This window comes from Hemiscyllium ocellatum, chromosome 18 (genome assembly GCF_020745735.1).
Source record: "Hemiscyllium ocellatum isolate sHemOce1 chromosome 18, sHemOce1.pat.X.cur, whole genome shotgun sequence".
Classification (NCBI taxonomy): Eukaryota; Metazoa; Chordata; class Chondrichthyes; order Orectolobiformes; family Hemiscylliidae; genus Hemiscyllium; species Hemiscyllium ocellatum.
In genome coordinates, this window is record NC_083418.1 from 39864063 (window position 1) to 39887363 (window position 23301).

General features: G+C 41.5%; 1 protein-coding gene across 2 annotated transcripts in view; it reads left to right on the forward strand.

The window, feature by feature from the left end:
• syt19 (synaptotagmin XIX) overlaps positions 1 to 23301 on the forward strand; it is a 78038-nt gene that overhangs the window by 9672 nt on the left and 45065 nt on the right. For both annotated transcript variants that reach the window (XM_060838483.1, XM_060838482.1), the window contains exon 2: positions 21460 to 21647. In XM_060838483.1, coding sequence (XP_060694466.1) covers positions 21512 to 21647 — 136 coding nt within the window. In that variant the 5' untranslated portion in view covers positions 21460 to 21511. The remainder of the gene's footprint in view (positions 1 to 21459; positions 21648 to 23301) is intronic.

The following is a 23301-nucleotide window of genomic DNA, read 5'->3' on the forward strand; positions in this document are numbered from 1 at the left end:
TAAAAATAAATCGTTACTTCACCTGGAATATTTATGTAGGACCTCAGACAATAAGGAGGAGAGAAGAAGTAAAAGGACAAGTGTTACACCTTCTGTGGTTGTATGGGAAGATGCAATGGTGGGATTGAGGAAGTTATAAGCTGACAAAGGAGTAGACCAGGCTGGAACAGAGGGAATAGTGCCTATACAATGCTGAAAAGAAGGGAAGGGAGATGTGTTTTTGGTGATGGCATCCTGCTGGAGGTAATGAAAATGGTGCAAGATGATTCTCTGAAGCCTGAGGCTGGTAAGTGGAAAGTGAGGATGGGGGGAGCCCTATAATTATTCTAGGAGGGAAGAGAATGGATGAGGGCAGAATTGCAGGAAATGGGTTGGACATGACTGAGGGTCCTGTCAACTATAATGGCAAAGAGTTCTTGTTTGAAGAAAAAGGAGGTTTGTCAGGGAACCTCTGTGAAAGGTAACATCATCAGAACAGATGCAGTAGAGACAGAGGAACCCAGAAAATGGAATGGAGTCCTTACAGGAAATAGGGTGGAAGGAAGTGTAATCAAAGTAACTGTGGGAGTTGGTGGGTCTGTAATGGATATTAACAGGCAGTCTGTGCCCAGAAATGGAAACAGAAAATCAAGCAATGGAATGGAAGAATCGTAGGTGGACCAAGTGGAGGTGAGAAAAGAATGTAAATTGGCAGCAAAATTGATGTAGTTTTCCAATTTTGGATGAGACAAGGAGGTGGAATGAATAATATCATTGATATATTGGAGAAAGAGATTAGGTAAGGGTCCCGAACATGACTGGAGAAAGGAGTTTCCAATTACACCATAAAGACACAGGGATAACTGAGATGCACATTGGTATCCATAGCCACACCTTTGACGTGGAGGATGTTAGATGGGTGAAAAGAGAAATTTCAAAGTGAAGGCTTTCTTAATATCACTTGAGAAAATAGTGAAACAGGTCAATTAGCTGAAGGAAAACTGGACATTGCTCATGAAAAGCAAATTGACAGGTAGAACCCTTGAAATTTGTATTTCAATGAAAGAGGGGTTTCTTTGGATCATGACACTGTCAAAAATGCTATTCTGGGTGTACATGTGTTAGTTCCTAAAGCAGACAGGAAATAGCTTCAAAGTTTGAGGTAACACCCTGGACAAACCTACTTTGGATTTGAAAGGGTTAGACAAAGTAATTTTGATATGAAAGTAAAGAATTAAGGTCATATATAAAGCTCTCGGAGAATTTATAAACTCACTATCTTTTCTTCTAACAACATATGTTAAGGCTGGAAGGTTGCAATTGTGAGACAGGCACTAGAAACTGTTGATGATTATGAGTTGTTTCATAAAATTGAACCATTCTCCATCGCCTTCATAAATACAGAAGGGATAGAAAATGAAAAGAGTGAAAAGATAGCCTGTTGATGGAGTTGACTTACATCTGGAAAAGAATTTCAATGGAGTCAAGATCATTCATAGTCAAGAAAAATCCAAATGAGGTTAAAGAGACAGAAAGGTTGTGGAAACAACTTCCTGGTACTTTTCCATTGTATGCGGTGACCACAGCAAGAGCTAAATAAAGTCCATCACCAGAGGTCAAAGTTATACCACAGTTAGATATTATAGAGTAACCGAAACTTTATTTAATCAAAGGGATAATTCAAAAGAATTGTTTGGCATATCCTCACTGCTTAAGGCTCAGAAAGCAGATCCACAGTTAAACAGGTTGACACAGTCAGCTCACACTAAAGCTGAGGCTGAAGGAGTTCGAGAGTGACATTATATTAAACAGAGTGATGATGAACAAATGGAGAGATCCTCAATGAGGAATGGAATGTTGTTTATCAGATAGTAGTATCACCCTAACATCATGAAGAGATCTTACGATTAGCACATAAAGTTGCCAGAGCAGGACATATAGGAAAACCCAAAACTCAAGCATAAGTAAGTAGATATGTGGGGAAAAAGTTTCACCTTCATGTCTTAAGAATGATTTTCTTAAGCAGGAATGCTAGCGTATATATTTGGACACAGATGTTAAGAGTTTTTATCTTAAATTAACATTATTTTAATTTGGTTTAAAAGACTGGGTGCACAGATAACATAATTCTCTCTTTCTAAGAAATACTTTTTATTGAGAAAATAGCAGAAAAGTTTGAGTCAAATTATTGAGTGGAAAATTTTGTAAGCTTTATTTTATGCAGTTGTACATGTCTCATATGTAAAACATGTGAAAGTAGGATCACAGCTGATACATGTTGCAAAATGTAAAAACAAGAAAGTAAGTTAAGAATTTAAGAAAAAAAAATGAACAGAAGTTATTTGAATACTGCCTGATATACTGTGTGACATACTGGATGGACGTTTGATATTTTGTTGTCTATCTGTCACATATCTGGTCATGAAAAGTATTTAAAAATGGTGTTTTATTGCTTTCAAGGATAGAGGTGTTTAAGAGACTGCATCTTTTGTTTTTGAACGATCAACTGGAAATGAGAAAAACGGACGCAGCCTTTAAAAAGGACAGACTGTACAAAGATGTTTGTAGCTTGAAAAACCCAGTGAAGTTCATAGATGCAAGTGAAACAAAGTTACATTTTGGGGGCATTGAATACAGATAAATTGTCACCAGTTTGTCTTCAGGAAAGCTCAGCATAAAAACAATCTCCTGATCAGTCAGGTTGCAGTTTAACACATTCTGAGGGGAGTAAAATGGAGAGGAGCAAGCAGAGATCCAGAAGTCATCTGCACCAATCTTTCTCTTTCCTCTGTCTCTGTAAAGTTTCATTCAAAAGAACAGAAAAACCACATTTGCGGATGGTGAAAGAAATAATAATGAAACCCAAAGTCAGGAAGACTCCAGGTCCAACCAAACCATCAGTGAAGATAGACTGGTCTTCACTGTGGAGATGCCAGTCTCCAGCTAATTTGATTCTCTCTACATGATATCTAGCAATAGTTGGAGGCACTAGATGCCACAAAGGCTATGGATACTGACAACATTCAGGCAATAGTACTGAAGGCTTGCGCTCCAGATCCTGCCGCCTCTCCTAACCACGCTGTTCCAATACAGTTACAACACTGGCATCTACCCGACAGTGTGGAAAATTGCACATATTTGTCCTGCACACAAAAAGCGGGACAAATCCAACCTGACCACTTATCACCCCATCAGTCCACGCTTGATCATCAACAAAGTGATGGAAGGAATCATCAACAGTGCTATCAAGTAGCGCCTGCTCAGCAATACTCTGCTCAGTGACACCCAGTTTGGATTCTGCCTGGGACAATCAGCTCCTGACCTCATTTCTTGGATCAGACATAAATAAAAGTGCTAAATTTCTGAGGTGAGAGTGACAGCTCTAGACATCGAGGCTGCATTCAACTGAGTGTGACATCAAGGAGCCCTAGCAAAACTGGAATCAATGGGTCTAAGGGGGCAAACTCTCCAGTGGTTGGAGTCATATCTGGCACATAGGAAGATGGTCATGGTTGTTAGAGGTCAATCATTTCAACACCAGGACATCTCTGCAGGAGTTGCTCAGGGCTGTGTCCAAGGCCCTAATCATCTTTAGCTGTTTCATGAATAGCCTTCCCTCCATCATAAGGTCAAAAGTGAGGATGTTCGCCGGTGATTGCACAATGTTCAGCATCATTTGGGACTCCTCAGCCACTGAAGAAATCCATGTTCAAATGCAACAAGATCTGGACAATATCCAGATTTGGGCTGACAAGTGCCAAGCAACATTCACACTATCTCCAATAAGAGACAATCTAACCAATACCCCTTGATGTTACGATCACTGAATCCCTCCCACCCCTGCCCCATCAAAATCCTGAGGAGCTTATCATTAAACCAAAACTCAACTCGACATAAACAGAGTGGCTGCAAGAGCAGGTTAGAGGCTGAAAATAGTGTGGTGAGTAACTTATCTCCTGACTCCCCAAAGCCTATCCATCATCTACAAGACACAAGTCAGAAGTGTGATGGAATATTCCCTGTGTGCCTGAATGGATGCAACTCTAACAACACTCAAGAAGCTTCACACCATCCAGCACAAAGCAGCCTGTTTGATTGGCACCACATCCGCGAACATTCATTCCCTGAACCACCAATGCCCAGTAGCAGCAGTGTATAGTATATACTGCAGAAATTCACCAAAGATCCTTAGACAGCACCTTGCAAACAGACAACCACTTCCATCTAGAATGACAAGGACAGCAAATACATGGGAACATTGCCATCTGCAAGTTCCCCTTCAAACCACTCACCATCTTGACTTGGAAATATATTGCTAGTTCTTCACTGTCGCTGGGTTAAAATCCTGGATTTCTCTCCCTCAGGGCATTGTGGGTCAACCTACAGTATGTGGACCACAGTGCTTCAAAAAGACATCTCACCACTATCTTCTCAAGGGCAACTAGGGACAGGCAATAAATGCTGACCAGCCAGTGATGCCCACATTCCAAGAATGATCTTAAAAAATTAAAATCACTGAAAATTCAAGAGGATTTTGTGACCAGTTTTGTGCTTTGGTCTGGTGATGCAGAACTGTGTTATTCTGACTTTTTTTTTCCTTTATTGAGATTTTTGATAGTTTCATTAAATCTTCAGATCTGTGACGACTCCAGGAGTAGTGGGGTTTGATTTCAAGTGTATTGCCCCAGTGAGTTATGACACTTTTGCTATCATTCATACATGTGAACAAAACATCATCAGACTGACTGTCAGTAGGTATTATCAGAATGGAAATCCAACCATTACTCCAGTATGTAATTGGAGGTTGAATGTAATCTTTCAGTGTGCCTCTTTGGTATCGATTTCCAATTAAAATATATCCATTTGACCAGAAATTATTGTTGATTCTCACATTTGAAGTGACACATTTAATCAAAAAACGATAAACAAAATACTCACAGAAGTTTATGAATTAGGGACAGAAAAAGGCCAGTTCTCCCTCAAACCTGTCCTACCACCCAAGATCATTTGTATTCATTTGTATTCCAAATTCCACATTTCCATCTTTCACTGATAACAATTGATTCCTTGCCTAAAAAAATGTATATATCTCCTCCTCAAAAAGTATTCAAGGATCCCCACCTCCACTGCTTTCTGAGACAGAAAATTCCTAAGTTGCACAACGTTCTGAGATGAAAAGTACTACCCTCTTTGTTCTAAAAGGGTAACAACTAATTTTAAAACTGTGTAACTTGGTTCTGGACTCACCCATAAAAGGAAACATAAATTCCATGTCCACCCTGCCAAAACCAGACGGGACCTTATACATATCAATCAAACCAATTCTTGTTGTTCTGAAGTCAATTGAAAATAAGCCCAGTTTTTCAACCTTTCATCATTAGACAACTGGCTTATTCCAGGTTTTAATCTAGTAAACCTCCTCTGAACTGCCTTCAATGGCATTATATCCTTCCTTGATTAAGGTGACCGAAACTGTACATGTTGTTGAGATGTGTTCTCACTAATGTGAAATGTGAGGAAGAAAATTTGCAGTAATCTTTATTTAAAGAGGAATACATATAAATTCATGCAGAGTTGTAATATAGAATTTTGAAGCTACTGTACAGCATTAGTTAAGTCCAAATGTATAAGAAGCATTCATTCATATCACCGAACCTTAGTTTTAAAACACATTTATACTTCACTACCTATTTCTTACAATATTATCTTAACAGAATAACTCCAAAGGAAACAGTGTACTTATAAAATCCAGTTGTCTTCAGATTTGTGAAATACACATCTGCGTGTGGATTTAGTTACTGGGGTCCATAAATGCAGATTTTCTTTTATCTTCCACCAAAAGTTCAAGACCTACTCTCTCCATATATTAATAGGGTCTTGTCATCTTTGATGATTGGCTGCCATAATCTCTCATTTATCTTAATTAGCATTCATTTTTATATAAAATTAACCTTGATAATACAACAATTGATTGTTCAATCCTTTCCTTATTCTTATTTTGAACACACATACTCACGTAATTTGTTTCTAAATACTGTTAAAATCTTTATTTAAATACATTCCTTGCAACCATTTCATGCTTTCAAATGCTAAGTTTTGATTTCTAAATTAAAGAATTTAAGAAAGTTTAATATTAATTTTTAGAATAAACCACTTTATAAAAACATACCTAATGTAAACTTGTTTAAAATGGATATTTTATAATAGAGCCGTTGATCGTTGTTAATCTTTGAAATATATGTAAAATTGAACTGAAAGGTTGAATTGTTTATCTGTTTTAATGGCTGGTATCCAATTACATTGCTATGGCATACATATCTTTTATCATTAGTACATTGTGACCTTGGAATACATAGTTTCTAGATTTACCTTGAAACATAAAGTTTCTCTTTACACTAATCAAGGTCATACTTGCTATAATTAAAACAATTAGTAGGACGACAACTAATTTGTATAATATTGTCCTAACTTGTGATGGTGTCCCAGTTGTTTGGTGAACCTTGTACCAATGTCACATTACATTTTTAAGTTCTGCATTTTGTTGTTCCAGAATAAAAAGTGTGAATTGAAAGATTTAATCTTTTGAATTAAATCTCTCAGATCTTCAGCAATAAATGGAAATCATATCTAAATCTACAAAGATATTAGTATCATAAAGATGTACAACACAGAAACAGCTCCTTCGACCCAACTCGTCCATGCTGACCAGATATTGTAACTCAATTTAGTCCCATTTGCCAGCACTTTGCCCATATCCCTCTAAACCCTTCCTATTCATATACCCATCCAGATGCCTTTTAAAAGCTGTAATTATACCAGCCTCCACCACATCCTCTGGCAGCTCATTCCATACACATACCACCCTCCGTGTGAAAAAGTTGCCCCCTAGCTCCCTTTGATATTTTACACCTCTCACCCTAAACTTACGCTCTCTACCAGGGAAAAGACCTTATCTGTTTATTCTATCCATGCTCCTCATGACTTTATAAGCTTCTATATGGCCACCCCCTCAGCCGCCAATGCTCCAGGGAAAACAGCCTGGAAGGGAAAACACTCCAGCCTATTCAGCCTTTCATTGTAGCTCAAATACACCAACTCTGGCAACATCCTTGTAAATCTTTTCTGAACCCTTTCAAGTTTCACAACATGCCAGAGACTAGAATTGCATGCAATATTCCAAAAGTGGCCGAACCTATGTCCTGTACAGCCACAACATAGCTTCCCAACTCATATACTCAATACTTTGACCAATAAAGGAAAGCACCAAACATCTTTTTCACTGTCCTATCTACCTGTGACTCTACTTTCAAGGAACTATGAACCTGTACTTCGGCAACACTCCCTAGGACCTGACCATTAAGTGTATAAGTCCTGCTAAGATTTGCTTTTCCAAAATGCAGCACCTCACATTTATCAAAATAAATGTCCAACTGCCACTCCTTAGTCCATTGGCCCATCTGATCAAGATCCCATTGTAATCTGAGGTAACCTTCTTCACTATCCACAATGCCTCCAATTTTGGTATCATCCACCAACTTACTAAGTATACCTCCTATGTTCATACTGAAATCATTTATATAAATGACGAAGAGTAATGGCCCCAGCATCGATCCTTGTGGTAATCTAATTGATTCTTTAAATCATCTTAAACTCTGATGTTTAAAGACTGATGATTGGATATGTTATCCAAAACTTGTGTTCCTATCTGGAAAGATATGGCATGGGGTGAAATATAAAGTTCCTAAATTAATGGGACAGGTTAAATTACCATGTTTGAATTCCCGATGAGTGGTATTAACACTATCTTTGCCTTTCCTTGTGGAAGCAGAATATACAGAAAATTCGCTTCCTCTTGTTACCATTATTGTAGAACTAAATCCTTTTTAAACCCATGTAAACCCGAATGCTAAATTAAAAAAATAACAAACAGGCAAATAAAGGCATTTTTGCTTTATGTACAACATTTCAAATTAGGAGCAACCCAAGTAACTCCATTTATCGAGACTATTAAACATCGATGCTCTTGGTATTGGACAATATAACACCGTTAGGTGTTCTCTGTACCATCACGTCTAGGAATGAATTCACTAGAGAGGAAGAAAAGGACAACCAACTCCCATTCCTAGAAGTGATAGTACAGAGAACACCTAACGGAGAATTCACCACAAAGGTATACAGGAAAGCCACACACACAGACCAAGTCCTGAACTACAAAAGCAACCACCCCAACACACACAAAAGAAGTTGCATCAAGACACTATTCAAAAGGGCCACAACACACTGCAGCACACCAGAACTGCAAAAAGAGGAAGAAGAACACCTATACAATGTATTCACCAAAAATGGATACCTGCGCAATTTCATCAACAGATGCCTAAGGGAAAGACAATGGAACGAGGACATGCCACAACCCAAGGGACTAGCCACACTATCATACATCAAGAGCATTTCCGAACTGACAGCCAGACTACTGCGACCACTAGGACACTATAACAGCACACAAACCAACAGCCACTCTCAGACAACAACTCACCAGAACTAAGGACCCGATACCCAGCATGAGCAAAACCAATATAGTGTACAAAATCCCATGCAAGGACTGCACAAAACACTACATAGGACAAACAGGAAGGCAGCTAACGATCCGCATCCATGAACACCAACTAGCCACGAAACGACACGACCAGCTATCCTTAGTTGCCACACACGCAGATGACAAGCAACATGAGTTCAACTGGGGCAACACTACTATTATAGGACAAGCCAAACAGAGAACAGCCAGGGAATTCCTAGAGGCATGGCACCCATCCACAGATTCAATCAATAAGCACATCGACCTGGACCCAATATACCGACCACTGCAACAGACAGCTGGAACTGACAACTGGAAGCGGCAGATTCAAACCACTACAAATGCCGGAGGATAGATCACAGAAGCGCTTCACAGGAGGCTCCCAAGCACTGAGGATGTCACCTAGACAGGGGACGAAACGTCTGCAACACAAATTCCCAGCTCGGCGAACAGAACCACAACAACGAGCACCCGAGCTACAAATCTTCTCACAAACTTTGAATAATCTTCTATGGATATTCCCTCATGCATTTGAAGGATGATTGTGCTCGTTTTTTGGTAAAATTCCTGACAGCCTGCCTGTGTTTGTTTTGTTAGAGATTACAAACAAAATCTCAATAGCTGTTTTACAGGTTTTAGTGTTTATTGTGCTCTTAAATATTAAACCAGGTTGCTGCTTGTCATGATCAAAAACTGTGGCGCAGAAAAAATATAGCAGATCAGGCAGCATCTGAGGAGCTGGAGAATCGCATTTCGGGCAGAAGCCCTTCATCAGAAATGTGGGGTGGGGGGAGTGTAGAAGGAGACTGAGAGGTTAATAGGAGGGTGGGATTGGGGGTGGGGAGAAGGTAGCTGGGAAGGCAATGGGTTGATGCATGTGGGGGGTGATGGTGATAATTCAGAGGGGAGGGTCAAGCGGATAGGTGGGAAGGAAGATGGACAGGAGGACTGTCAAGATGGCAGTGCCAAGTTGGAGGGTTGGATCTGGGATGAGCTGGGGGAAGGGGAGATAAGGAAACTGGTGAGGTCGATGTTGATGCCAAGTGGTTGGAGGGTCCCAAAGCGGAAAATGAGGCGTTCTTCCTCCAGTCATCGGGTGGCTTGGATTTAGTGGTGGAGGAGGCCCAGGACTTGCATGTCCTTGGCGGAGTGGGAGGGGGAGTTGAAGTGGTCGGGTGGTAGGGTTGTTTGGTGCATTGTCCCAGAGATGTTCCCTGAAATATTCACCCCCACCCCCATCCTCCTATTTATCTCTCAGCCCCCTTCCCCAATCCACATTCCTGATGAAGGACTTATGCCCAAAATGTCAATTCTCCTGCTCCTCGGATGCTTCCTGACCTGCTGTGCTTTTCCAGCACCACACTTTTCAACTCTGATCTCCAGCATCTGCAGTCCCCACTTTCTCTCCTGCTTGTCATCATGAAAATGTTGATAAAAGTAACATATTCTCAAACAATAAACTGTCAAATGTTAACAAACTAATTAATAGGACTCAAGTGAATTGACCTAGATAAACACTCCTGTTCAGTGTATCATTGCACTTAAAAGTAAGAGGATTCCATACATTATGTTGATACTATAAATCTGTAGACTGAAACAATGGCGCAGATTGCACTTTGGCCAGACAGGCATTATTCCGGTGTAGCTGGGAGTTGAATAAAGTGATCTGGGTTAGCTTACAGATAACAACAAGGGCATTGGCAGAGCAGTAGAAATGAAAGGATGAATGCAGCCATCCTGAGAGAAGTCACCAACTTTGTGATCCATAGAGACATTGTTATTGCCTTGGGGTAGCACCTCATTCATCCAGTAACTTGTCATAGGACAAATCAGCAATCCTTTTGCACACTGATATTACTGTGTACACTACGTCATGCGAAGGCACGAAATGAATGCTTGAGGGGAATCAATTGCTTTTTAATGCAATTCTCCATGATTGAATTTCTAAGTTTGGTTTGAAATATTTATTCACTGATGCTTTCGCTTTTGTATTGTGGCCAAGTGACTATCATGTGAGTGGCAGAGGGACTGTTGGCCTGTCATCTTACACTTCAGGTGCTGATCCAAGTTCCTTTTAAATGATTTGAGGGTTTTTGCCTCAACTACCAAACTGGACACCATCCTCGGACTGAACAAAGCTTTTCCTCATGTCCCCTCTAATCCTTCCACAAATCACTTCAAATCTGTGCCATCTGCTGATTGACCACTCTGCTAATGGAAATAGGCTTTCCCTGTCCACTTCATGCAAGCTCCTTATTACTTTGTACAGCTTGATTAAATCATCCATCAGTCTCCTCTATTATAAGGAAAACAACATGAGCCGATCCAATTTTCTCTTCTACCTGCAATTTTCAAGCCATGACATCATTCTTCTAAATCTCCTTTGTATTCTCTCTACAGCAATTATATCCCTCCTGTCATGTGGTTACTAGAACTATACACAGAACTCTAGCTGTGGTCTAACCTGTGTCTTATATAGTTCCAGCATTCATTCCTCCTCTTGTACGCAATACCCTGTCCAATGAAGGAATGTATCCAACCTCATCTCCCCATCTTGCCAACTTCAGGGGACCTGTGGACATACATTCCAAAGGTTTCTCATTTCCTCTGTCTCTCTCAATAACTTCTGATTTATTATGTATCCTCTTGCTTTGTTGACCTCTTCCAAATATATAACCTTGCACATCTTTGAATTGAATTCTCATCCACACTTCCACTCTCACAACCAAACCATTGCTCTTGATATTGTCAGAAAACATTACATGAAGTAGTTTTTCTGTTCTGAAGAAGGGCCACCAGATCCAAAACGTTAACTCTGACTTCTCTTCACAGATGCTGCCAGATCTGCTGAGCTTTTCCAGCAATTTCTGTTTTTATTTCAAGTTTTGATCCCTTAACTGACTGCAATTTGAGTAATTGTAGCATAGCATTAATACGTGCATTCTCCATGGCAATGCTTTTACAAACCAGAGTTCACTTTCTAACCAAGCAGTATTCACCTCACCCACAGTATAAGTGTTATGTTATTCTTCCTTGTTTTGGTGTTTTGTGTGTTGTCCTGGTGAGTGCTGATGGGAGGCTTCGAGGGGTGAGGGCGAAGGTGCAATGGTTTCAGGACTCTGTGGAGATGGAAATAGACTGTGGAGATGCATGGGTTTCTTCTAACTGAACGGCAGATCTCAGGATGATGTAGTTGGTACCCAGGGCATCGGAGGGTTCGGTGTTTAATTCAGCGATAGTTAAACTCAAAGTCCCCTGATGGCAATGTTTGAAACTTAACTGTCACTGTCCTGTGACTTTGGGGAAAGTTCAGTCAAAACCTGCCTTCAGATCTGTTGAAACATTACTGCCCTCAAGTGGCTGTCTGGTCCTGGCTTTACTGCTCCTCAGGTTTTCAACCACGTGAGGCATCTCCCTGTGTTGTCTATTTGGGACAAGGCTCTCGTTAGCTTAACCTCTCACTCAGTTGGCGAGAACGTGAGGTTCTTCTCATCTCATCCTGCTCTCTGAACTTTCCTTGTAATTCTGGAGAGAACTCATCTGGCTACATTTTCACTGCGTCTACCTAAATTGCTGCAATCTCTTTCCCTGGCTATCTCTTGACCCTGACTGAGCGAGGCATCCTATTCACAATCTGCCCATTTGTGTTGGAACCCTCCAGGCTTCCATTTAACTCGGCTGTGAAGGGGTTTTCCAGTACAACCTCAGTTTCTATACAATCCACCATGACTCCTAATCTTTTTTGTGATCTGAGTTCAGCCTTTTTAATTTCTGAAATTTTAACCCAGGTTAAACAATTTTGGATGCTTTGTCCCCTGCAGGACCAATTAAACTTGTCCAACTTTCTGCAGAACGTTTCTGACGCACTTCTTTCTGAGTCATGCCAGTTCTGGAAGGTAGTCCTTGACAGGCTCCAGCTTGGCTACTTGACTTCCTTTGTGACCTGGACCCTTTCAGGTTACTATGACTCAATTGGTGGCCGGTGTATTCCTGAATGGGACAGTTATCACTGTCACGAGTATCTTTGGAAAGATATCTCTGATTCCAGGTCCTGAGACTAAACCACATATTGCAGGTAAACATGGTTACAAGGAACAGATATGCATTCTTCACTCACTTCCCTCAGCATGTCCTTGGCTTTCAGAGCAGGGGCAAGGTTTAAAATCCTCCCTGACATTAAGGATTGAGTAATCCCAGTTTCTCTGAGTAAAGCTTGTTTGTTTTTTGGGGAGGGATACAGGGACATTAATCTCACCAGGATAAAACTCCCCCAGCTTTCAGGGAGTTTCCTGAGCAAATCACGCGTAAGAAAATCTCTCACAAGTGGCTAGGTTATGCCCCCCCACTGCTGGGCTCTCTCTCTCAAGACTGGTTATTGGACTTCCACCATTCCATTTTAACCTGCAGCATTCCTGAAGGAATGGTCCCCTTTACTGCAGTGGAAACACATTAGTCTCTCAGGATTCTTCTTTCAGGTTTGGATGGACTTTGCATATCCTCATGTATACTCACTTTGCTGGTAGCTGTCTTTATTTCTGTCTTTGTCTTCTTATTAACCCACTGACTTTGGGAGTGGTTCTAAAAAGGTCAGCCTCAGCTCAAAACTATTACCAATGGCTGTGGTTTCTCTAGCTCTGAGAACTCTCTGCTCCTTCAAATGCATTCCTCAGTTATGAGGTAGTCAATTCTTAAATTCTTCTAGCTGCATCATTGCAAGTATTTCATGGACTCACCACTCCATAAAGAAATATGCTTTTGTCTTTTTGAATTCCAGACAGCTCTGCAGGGGTTTGTTTTGAATATTCCTGAATTGCTGATGATGTACCTCCAGGACCAACTGATACATAATAAGAATGGCAGCTTCTGTCTTCTGAGAGTCAGTGGGCATTTCAGGGGTCAACATGGAACAGAGCTCTTAAACCTTCCTTGCTAACTGACTCGGAATAACAAGGAGCCATATTACTTGCAACATCGCTACTACCATTCCATAAGTGTGGAAAAGAACTTCATATCACCATCTTCCAGTTTAGGAACATACTTAATGTAATTAAATGTATTGAATGTATTGCTCAGTTCTGGGTAGGGAGATATAGACTGTTATCACATGAATAGGGGTTTTCGTGAGCAGCTTCAGTCTGAGCCCATTCTTTCTGAGCCTGTTAATATTTTCCAGCTTTTGCAGGTGAAAAGCTCTTTCATTCTTCGTCTCCCTCTCTTCTTCCTCTCTCTCTTCCTGTCTCTCTCTTTCTTCTCCTCGTCTTTATTTAAACTCATAGAGTGATTAAGATATACAGCAAGGAAACAGATCCTTCCATGCCAGCCAGGCATCTTAAATTAATCCAGTCCCATTTGCCAGCATTTGCCCATATCCCTTTAAACCCTTCTTATTCATGTATCCTTCCAGATGCCTTTTAAATGTTGTAATTGTACCAGCCTCCACCACTTCGTCTGGCAGCTCATTCCATACTCTCATCACCCTCAGCATGAAAAAGTTGCCTCTTAGGTCCTTTTTAAATCTTGCCCCCTCACCCTAAACCTATGCCCTCTCACTTTAGATTCCCCCACCTCAGGGAAAAGACCTTGTTTATTTACCCTATCCATCCCCCTCATGATTTTATAAACCTCTGTAACCTCAGCCTCCAATGCTCCAGGGAAAATAGCCCCAGTTTATTCAGCCTCTCCCTATAGCTCAAACCCTCCAACCCTGGCAACATCCTTGTAAAACTTTTCTGAACTCTTTCAAGTTTCAAAACATCCTTCCTAAAGCAGGGAAACCAGAATTACACACAGTACTCCAATAATGGTCTAGCTAATGTCCTGTACAGCTGCAACATGACCTCCTAGTTTCTATACTCAAGCACTGACCAATAAAGGCAAGCAGACCAAACGCCTTCTTCACTATCATTTTCAAGGAACTATGAACCTGTACTCTAAGGTCTCTTTGTTCAGCAACGCTCTCGATGACCTCACCATTAAGTGTATAAGTCCTGCCCTGATTTGCCTTTCCAAAATGCAGCACCTCACATTTATCTAAATTAAACTCCATCTGCCACTCCTCAGCCCATTAGCCCATCTAATCAAGATCCCGTTGTATTCTGAGGTAATCTTCTTCCCTGTCCACTCCACCTCAATTTTGGTGTCATCTGCAAACTTACTAACCATTCATCCCATGTTGCAAGCTGTATTTGAAGTTTTTCCATGTCTAGTTGGTTGACAGGATGTTAATTAGCTTTTAGTTCTAACTCCTTATCTACTTGCTCTAATTATGGATTGCATCCTGGGTACTGAGCCAACATTTTAAGAATTCAATGCCATTTTGCCTTGTTGGACAGTTTCACTTAGAATCTTCACAGCAGGTCAGGAAGCATCCAAGGAGCAGGAGAATCAACGTTTCGGGCATGAGCCCTTCTTCAGGAATGAGGAGGGTGTGCCAAGCAGGCTAAGATAATAGGTAGGGAGGAGGGACTTGGGGGAGGGGTGTTGGAAATGTGATAGGTGAAAGGAGGCCGGAGTGGGGGTGGGGGTGGGGCGGAGAGGTCAGGAAGAAGATTGCAGGTTAGGAAAGTGGTGCTGAGTTCGAGGGTTGGGACTGAGACAAGGTGGGGGGAGGGGAAATGAGGAAACTGGAGAAATTTGAGTTCATCCCTTGTGGTTGGAGGGTTCCTAGGCGGAAGATGAGGCACTCTTCCTCCAGGCGTCGTGTTGCTATGGTCTGGCGATGGAGGAGTCCAAGGACCTGCATGTCCTCGGTGGAGTGGGAGGGGGAGTTGAAGTGTTGAGCCACGGGGTGGTTGGGTTGGTTGGTCCGGGTGTTCCAGAGGTGTTCTCTGAAACGTACCACAAATAGGCGGCCTATCTCCCCAATATAGAGGAGGCCATATTGGGTGCAGCAGATGCAGTAAATGATGTATGTGGAGGTGCAGGTGAATTTGTGGTGGATGTGGAAGGATCCCTTGGGGCCTTAGAGGGAAGTGAGGGGGAAGGTGTTGGCGCAGGTTTTGCATTTCTTGCGGTTGCAGGTGAAGGTGCTGGGAGTGGAGGTTGGGTTGGTGGGGGGTGTGGACCTGATGAGGGAGTCACGGAGGGAATGGTCTTTTTGAAACGCTGATAGGGGAGGGGAGGGAAATATATCCCTGGTGGTGGGGTCCGTTTGGAAGTGGCGGAAATGACGACGGATGATACGATGTATATGGAGGTTGGTGGGTTGGTAGGTGAGGACCAGTGAGGTTCTGTCCTCGTGGCGATTGGAGGGGCGGGGCTCAAGGGTGGAGGATCGGGAAGTGGAGGAGATGAGGTGGAGAGCATCGTCGATCATGTCTGGGGGGTATTTGCGGTCTTTGAAGAGGGAGGCCATCCGGGTTGTTCGGTATTAGAACTGGTCCTCCTGGGAGCAGATGCGGCAGAGACGTTTCAGAGAACACCTCTGGGACACCTGGACCAACCCACCCAACTACCCCGTGGATCAACACTTCAACTCCCCCTCCCACTCCACCAAGGACATGCAGGACCTTGGACTCCTCCATCTCCAGACCATAGCAACACGACGGCTGGAGGAAGAGCACCTCATCTTCAGCATAGGAACCCTCCAACCACAAGGGATGAATTCAGGTTTCTCCAGTTTCCTTACTTCCCCTCCCCCCCTTGTCTCAGTCCCAACCTTCGAACTCAGCACCACCTTCCTAACCTGCAATCTTCTTCCTGACCTCTCCGCCCCACCCCCACTCTGGCCTATCACCCTCACCTTAACCTCCTTCCACCTATCACATTTCCAACGCCCCTCCCCCCAGTCCCTCCTCCCTACCTTTTATCTTAGCCTGCTTGGCACACTTTCCTCATTCCTGAAGAAGGGCTCATGCCCGAAACGTCGATTCTCCTGCTCCTTGGATGCTGCCTGACCTGCTGCGCTTTTCCAGCAACACGTTTTCAGCTCTGATCTCCAGCATCTGCAGTCCTCACTTTCTCCTCACATATCGAGTCATAGCTTTCCAGATTTGTTGAGGTGAAGCCTGTTTGAACTTCTATTGCAGATGCTTTGAGACATTTGAAAATGAGGCTGTACACCTTGACAGCTGTGTCTGCTGTTCACAATACTATTGGGAACATCTCAAGTGAAACCCCTATCACTGTGTCCTGTAAAAGGCCCAGTTTTGACCTGAAACCTTGAAGTTTATCTGTGACAGTCAGGACTGTTTTGGTCTTCTCCTGCATATATCCAGCTCATTCAGGTGCTGAGAATGTCTGAGATGTGCAAGCTTAGCCTGCGAGTAATCATCAGGTAGTAATTTTTTATACAGTTCATGCATGTTGAAAAGTCTATCACTTCTCTCCGGAGCTCATTAACACAATAGAGAACCTTCACCACAATAATTATCGGTGTGATGTAAATCCTGATGCTTGGCTCCTGTCTCTGCACACAAAATAGTGAACAAACATGATTTCAATGCCATGGGTTTACATAATTCACAACTTTCATGGTTTACTTTAATGCCGTACCTAAATTTGGCGACGTTGTGTTGGCTATAAGAGCTTCAAGGTGCATGATGCAATGATTGACTTGAAAATCAGAATATTGCTCTTCTACCTTATGAACAGATCCTTTGACTTTCCCTGTCATGGAGGCTGCTCTGTCAGTGCATTGCTCCAACATATGACCCAAATGAGTCCCTTTTCCCTCAAGTTATCAAAAATCTGTTACAGGAAATGTTTCTTCATCAGTCACATGATTGGTAACTCCTTACAAATGAAAAACAAATTACCTGAATGGAATTCCCATCAATAGGTTTTACGTATAAGGATGTGATATGATAAGAAGTCTAGAACGTATTTTCCCTGCAGCATAGGAGGCTGAGTGGTGACTTTATGGAGATTTAAGGTCTTCTCCCCAGGATAGGTGAGTCCAAAACTAGAGGACATAGGTTTAAGGTATGAGGAGAAAGATTTAAAAAGAACTTGAGAGTCAACCTTTTCACTCAGCGAGTGGTGCACAAATGGATCAAGCTGCCAGTGTAAGTAGTAGATGCAGGTAAAGTTACAACATTTAAAAAACATTTGGACAGGTACATGGATAGGAAAGCTTTAGAGAGATATGGGTCAAATCCAGGACAAATGGGACTAGTTCAGTTTAGAAAACCTGGTCAGCATGGGCATGTTGGACCAAAGGGATTATGTAATGAGGAATCATTGGATAGGTTGTACCTGCATCCATTCAGCTTCAAAGAATGAGAGATAGTCTTATTGAAACATATAAGATCCTGAGGGGACTTGTCAACAAGGATTCTGGGAAGATGTTTCATCTTCTGTGGGAGACTACAAGAAAGACATGATTTGAAAATAAGAACTTTCACCTTTAAGATGGAGATGAGGAAACAAAATACTCTTCCAGGGGGCCATTATTCTGTGAAATTCTCTTCCCCAGGAAACAGTGGAGGCAGGATCATTGAAGTTATTTCAGGCTGAAACAGATAGATGTTTGGTAGACTAGAGAGAACAGGGTGATGAGGGGACAGACTGGAAAGCGGAGTTGAGACCACAACCAGATTGGCCATCATCTTATCGAATGGCAGAATAGGATTGAAGGCCGAATGGCCTGCTCCTCTTCCTAAACCTTATGTTCCCATGAAGAGCTACCATGTAAGTAAATAAAATACAATGTCATGCAATTGTTCACTATTAGCCTCCACATCAGATATTGGCCCTTTAAGAATTTTAGAGACAACTGTAATGTTGGGATCTGTATATGGTGAGTTGCCAGGCATGAGTGGCTGTAGCCAAACAGCGTTAAATGGTTTGTCAGCTGTTGGAGAATGAAGACTCAGATGAGGATGTTGCTGAGGGAAGCATACAGGAGACCACTGATAAACATGCACACTGAGCTGTTGGATGCATTGGTTAGCCTGTCAGAAATTTTCCTGCCATTGTTGAAGAACATGAGGATGGTGTGGCTCTAACATGACAGGGATATTGTGTACAGCCTGAATCTCATTCTTTTCAACATGACAGTGTGGAAAAATGCAAGACTGGGAGTTCTGTGCCCACTAACTTGTATGCTTGCATTACATTTATAAATGGAGGCAAGTTCCTCTATCTAAAGTAGCAACAATGCTGATATAGGTTGCCTTTTGAAAGGGTTAACATGACTGAATTGTACTATATGCTGCAAAATAGCCTGCAGTCAAAATGTATCTGCATGGTACTAGAAAACTAATAAATTAGGGTACAGTAAGATAGTGGATATGCTACCAGACTAGTAATCCATAAGACCATAAGACATAGGAGTGGTAGTAAGGCCATTTGGCCCATCGAGTCCACTCTGCCATTCAATCATGGCTGATGGGCATTTCAACTCCACTTCCCAGCATTCTCCCCGTAGCCCTTAATTCCTCGTGACATCAAGAATCTATCAATCTCTTCCTTGAAGACAGTTAGCGTCCCGGCCTCCACTGCACTCTGCGGCAATGAATTCCACAGGCCCACCACTCTCTGGCTGAAGAAATGTCTCCGCATTTCTGTTCTGAATTGACCCCCTCTAATTCTAAGGCTGTGTCCACGGGTCCTAATCTCCTCGCCTAATGGAAACAATTTCCTAGCGTCCACCCTTTCCAAGCCATGTATTATCTTGTAAGTTTCTATTAAGTCTCCCCTCAATCTTCTAAACTCCAATGAATACAATCCCAGGATCCTCAGCCGTTCCTCGTATGCTAGACCAACCATTTCAGGGATCTTCCGTGTGAATCTCCGCTGGACACGTTCCAGTGCCTGTATGACCTTCCTGAGGTGTGGGGACCAAAACTGGACACAGTACTCCAAATGGGGCCTAACCAAAGCTTTATAAAGTCTCAGTAGCACAATGGTGCTTTTATATTTCAACCCTCTTGAGATAAATGACAACGTTACATTCGCTTTCTTAATCACGGACTCAACCTGCATGTTTACCTTTTGAGAATCCTCGACTAGCACTCCCAGATCCCTTTGTACTTTGGCTTTACGTAGTAAAATTGAGGTCTGCAGATGCTGGAGATCAGAGCTGAAAATGTGTTGCTGGTTAAAGCGCAGCAGGTCAGGCAGCATCAAAGGAACAGGAAATTCGACGTTTGGCTTTACGAATTTTCTCACCGTTTAGAAAGTAGTCTATGCTTTTATTCTTTTTTCCAAAGTGCAAGACCTTGCATTTGCTCACATTGAATTCCATCAGCCATTTCCTGGACCACTCTCCCAAATTGTCTAGATTCTTCTGCAGCCTCCCCACTTCCTCAGTACTACATGCCTGTCCACCTAACTTCGTATCATCGGCAAACTTCGCTGGAATGTCCCCCAATCCCTTCATCCAGATCATTAATATATAATGTGAACAGCTGCGGCCCCAACACTGAACCCTGCGGGACACCACTTGTCACCAGCTACCATTCCAAAAAAAACCTTTTATCCCAACTCTCTGCCTTCTGTCAGACAGCCAATCCTCAAGCCATACCAGTAGCTCACCTCGAACACCATGGGCCCTCACCTTGCTCAGCAGCCTCCCATGTGGCACCTTATCAAAAGGCCTTTTGGAAGTCTAGATAGACCACATCCACTGGGTTTCCCGGATCTAACCTACTTGTCACCTCGCCAAAGAATTCCAACAGGTTTGTCAGACACGACCTCCCCTTACTAAATCCATGTTGACTTGTTCTAATCAGACTCTGCTCCTCCAAGAATTTAGAAACATAAATCCAGAGACCTGAACAATGATCTGATGACGACTTCAAATTCTACTTCGTCAGCTGGGGAATCCAAATTCACTTAATTAATTAAACCCGGAATAAAAAGTTGGTTTCAGTAAGGTGGCTATGTAACTACAAAATTGTTATAAAACTTATCTTGGTCACTGCACTATCCTTTGGGAAAGGAAATCTGTTGGCCTTAGCCAGACAGGTTTAAGCATAACTCTCGACCTACAGCAATGCGGTTGACTCTTAATTACTTTGTGAAATTGGTCTGCAGGTGCAACAGGTAATTAAAAGGCAAATGGATGCTTTTTTCTTTCATTGCTAAAGGGATTGAGTTTGAAAGCAGGGAGGTTATGTTGCAGCTGCACAAGGTGTTGGTGAGGTCACACCTGGAGTACTGTGTGCAGTTTTGGTCTCCTTACTTAAGAAGTGATGTACCGGCACTAGGGGGGGTGCAGAGGAGGTTCACTAGGTTGACTCTGGAGCTGAGGGGGTTGGTTTTTGAGGAGAGGCTGAATAGACTGGGATTATATTTATTAGAGTTTAAAAGAATGAAGGGGAATTCTTATAGAAACATATAAAATTATGAAGGGAATAGATAAGATAGAAGTAGAGAGGATGTTTTCATTGGCAGGTGAAACTAGGACAAGAGGTCCTAACTTCAAAATTAGGGGAAGCAGATTTAGGACAGAATTGAGAAGGAACTTCTTCACCTAGAGGGTTCTGAATCTATGGAATTCCCTGCCCAGTGAAGTAGTTGAGGTTTTCTCAGTAAATGTTTTCAAAGCTAAGATAGATAATTTTTTGAACTGTGAAGGAACTAAGGGTTATGGTGAGAAGGAGGGTAAGTAGAGCTGAGGACATGAAAAGATCAGCCACGATTTTATTGAATGGTAGAGTGGGCTTGAAGTGCCAGATGGCCTACTCTTGCTCCTAGTTCTTATATTCTTATGTAAATAGCCTAGTAAACCATTCTGTATTGGATAACTAATGATGACTGATAAGTGCTGGCCTTGTGAAAGATGCCTACATCTGTGAATTTTTTTTAAAAGAGCTCTTGACTTCCATGTTCCTGGACATATGTAAATGAGAGTTTAAAAATAATTGTGCAATATTATTTGTGTAGCCTATAAACCTATCAATAGAAACATACCAGTTGCAGTCACTAATGTTCTTTTTAATCAATTCTGTTTTATCTTACAGACACAGAAGGAGCATAGATTTTACCAGCAAATTCTTGGCTATTATTCAAAACATGAACATTAATCTGGGCAATACAATGAAAATGATTCTCTTGGGGGCAGCAGGCCTTTTCCTTTTGGTATCCATGATAATTCTAGGATGGCAGATCTACCTTTACTGTCAACATAGAAAAGCAAAGAAAATTAAAGGTGAGCCCAGTCTAAACTCTAGAAAAAAGATGTATAGCTTTCCTTAATAGGAATGGTGTATAGCATTCTTTTAAGACTTTTACTGTAGCAAACATACTAAAGTCAACATAGATGAAGCCTTATTTAACACCCAAATAATAGAAAAAAATTAGAGAAAAAAATATTCCTTATTAACATTTGAATACAACTGAAAACCTAATGCCCTGTTTATGCATTACAATGCACTCTCAGCAGATTTTGTTCTTAAAGTGTCAAACTCTTCTTAGCGTTAACAAGATGACTTTTCCCTGCCCTACCAGGGTGAGTTCTCCACCATCTATTTAAAAGAAAACTACTTCATTAAATCCTTTGTTCAATAACCAATGGGATTGTAATAACAAGATAGGTTTTGCTTATTTTGTGCTCTTCAACACTTCATGAGTCTTTTTCAAGCCAGATATTTGGTAGTTTTTAGATTAACCATCTTCCACATCTGCCTGGCATGGCAGCACCCAGTTTTAGCTTTCCTCTTCAGATCTCCCTTTCTGACTAAGAGCCCTATACTTGCAAAAAAGCCAACTGTCCATTATCTCTGTGTTACTGTGTCAAGCTGTTAAAGTATACATTTTATTTGCAATTAGCTTAAAACAGGATCTTTGTCCTGATTGAAACCTGGTCACATGGTCTTTACATAGGTCACTCCCCATTTCAAACGATTTCATTTTAGCTTAACATCTCATAGGCATAATATTTCCCCACTAAAAGTAAAAATTATTACCAGAATGACTTTTTTTGCAACATTGGTAATGCTCCAACAACTAATTCATTCATATTTTACAAGTAGTTGTTTTTTCATTTTATTTCACATTTCAGCATTTAACATTCTGACCTGGCAACATTTGAAATCTTAGGCTGTCGCAACAAATCTCATTTGACACTTGAGATTTAAAATCCAGTTTAAGTTCCAACTTTATTACAAACAAGAGTTTTCATACTATCGGTGGTTTTGCTTTCTGTCACTAATCCACAGAATGTCCATTTCCATTCTTATTTTGCATTGTCTTTACCATTTTCCCTTGTCTTTGATTAAAAGATTATCCCATTGTTTTGCAGCATTCAGGTTGCTTTTTAAAATCTGTTTTGCATTGCACACATTTTGGATCTTGTTGTGACATAATGAATAATCTCACAATTGTTTGGCTTGGTTAACTTTGACAATAATGACTTTGGCATCAAGGTGTTCACCTTTTATCATAGTCCGTGATCCATTCGGTTTAAATCCTGATCTCCATTTTGTTCTGGATTTGCAGATCTTTTAATGTCCAAGTTTGAGGAGAAAGGCTCTACTACATGTACATTTGAATTTCACTTATCCTATTTGAATTCAGGATAAGTTTTATTTAAGTTCATTTTCCACATTAAACCGTTCAATGTTCTTCCCTAGGATGCAACAATGATTACCATGTCCAAAATAACAATTGTTGTAAAATGTCCTTTAGGGAAGGAAATCTGCCATCTTTACCTAGTCTGGCTTACATGTGACACCAGAGTAGTGTGCTTGACTCTTAATGCTCTCTGGGCAATCTGGAATGAGCAATAAATGCTGACCTAGCCAGCGATGCCCACAACCCATGCATGAATTTTTTAAAGATGCAATTTTTAAGATTTTCCATTA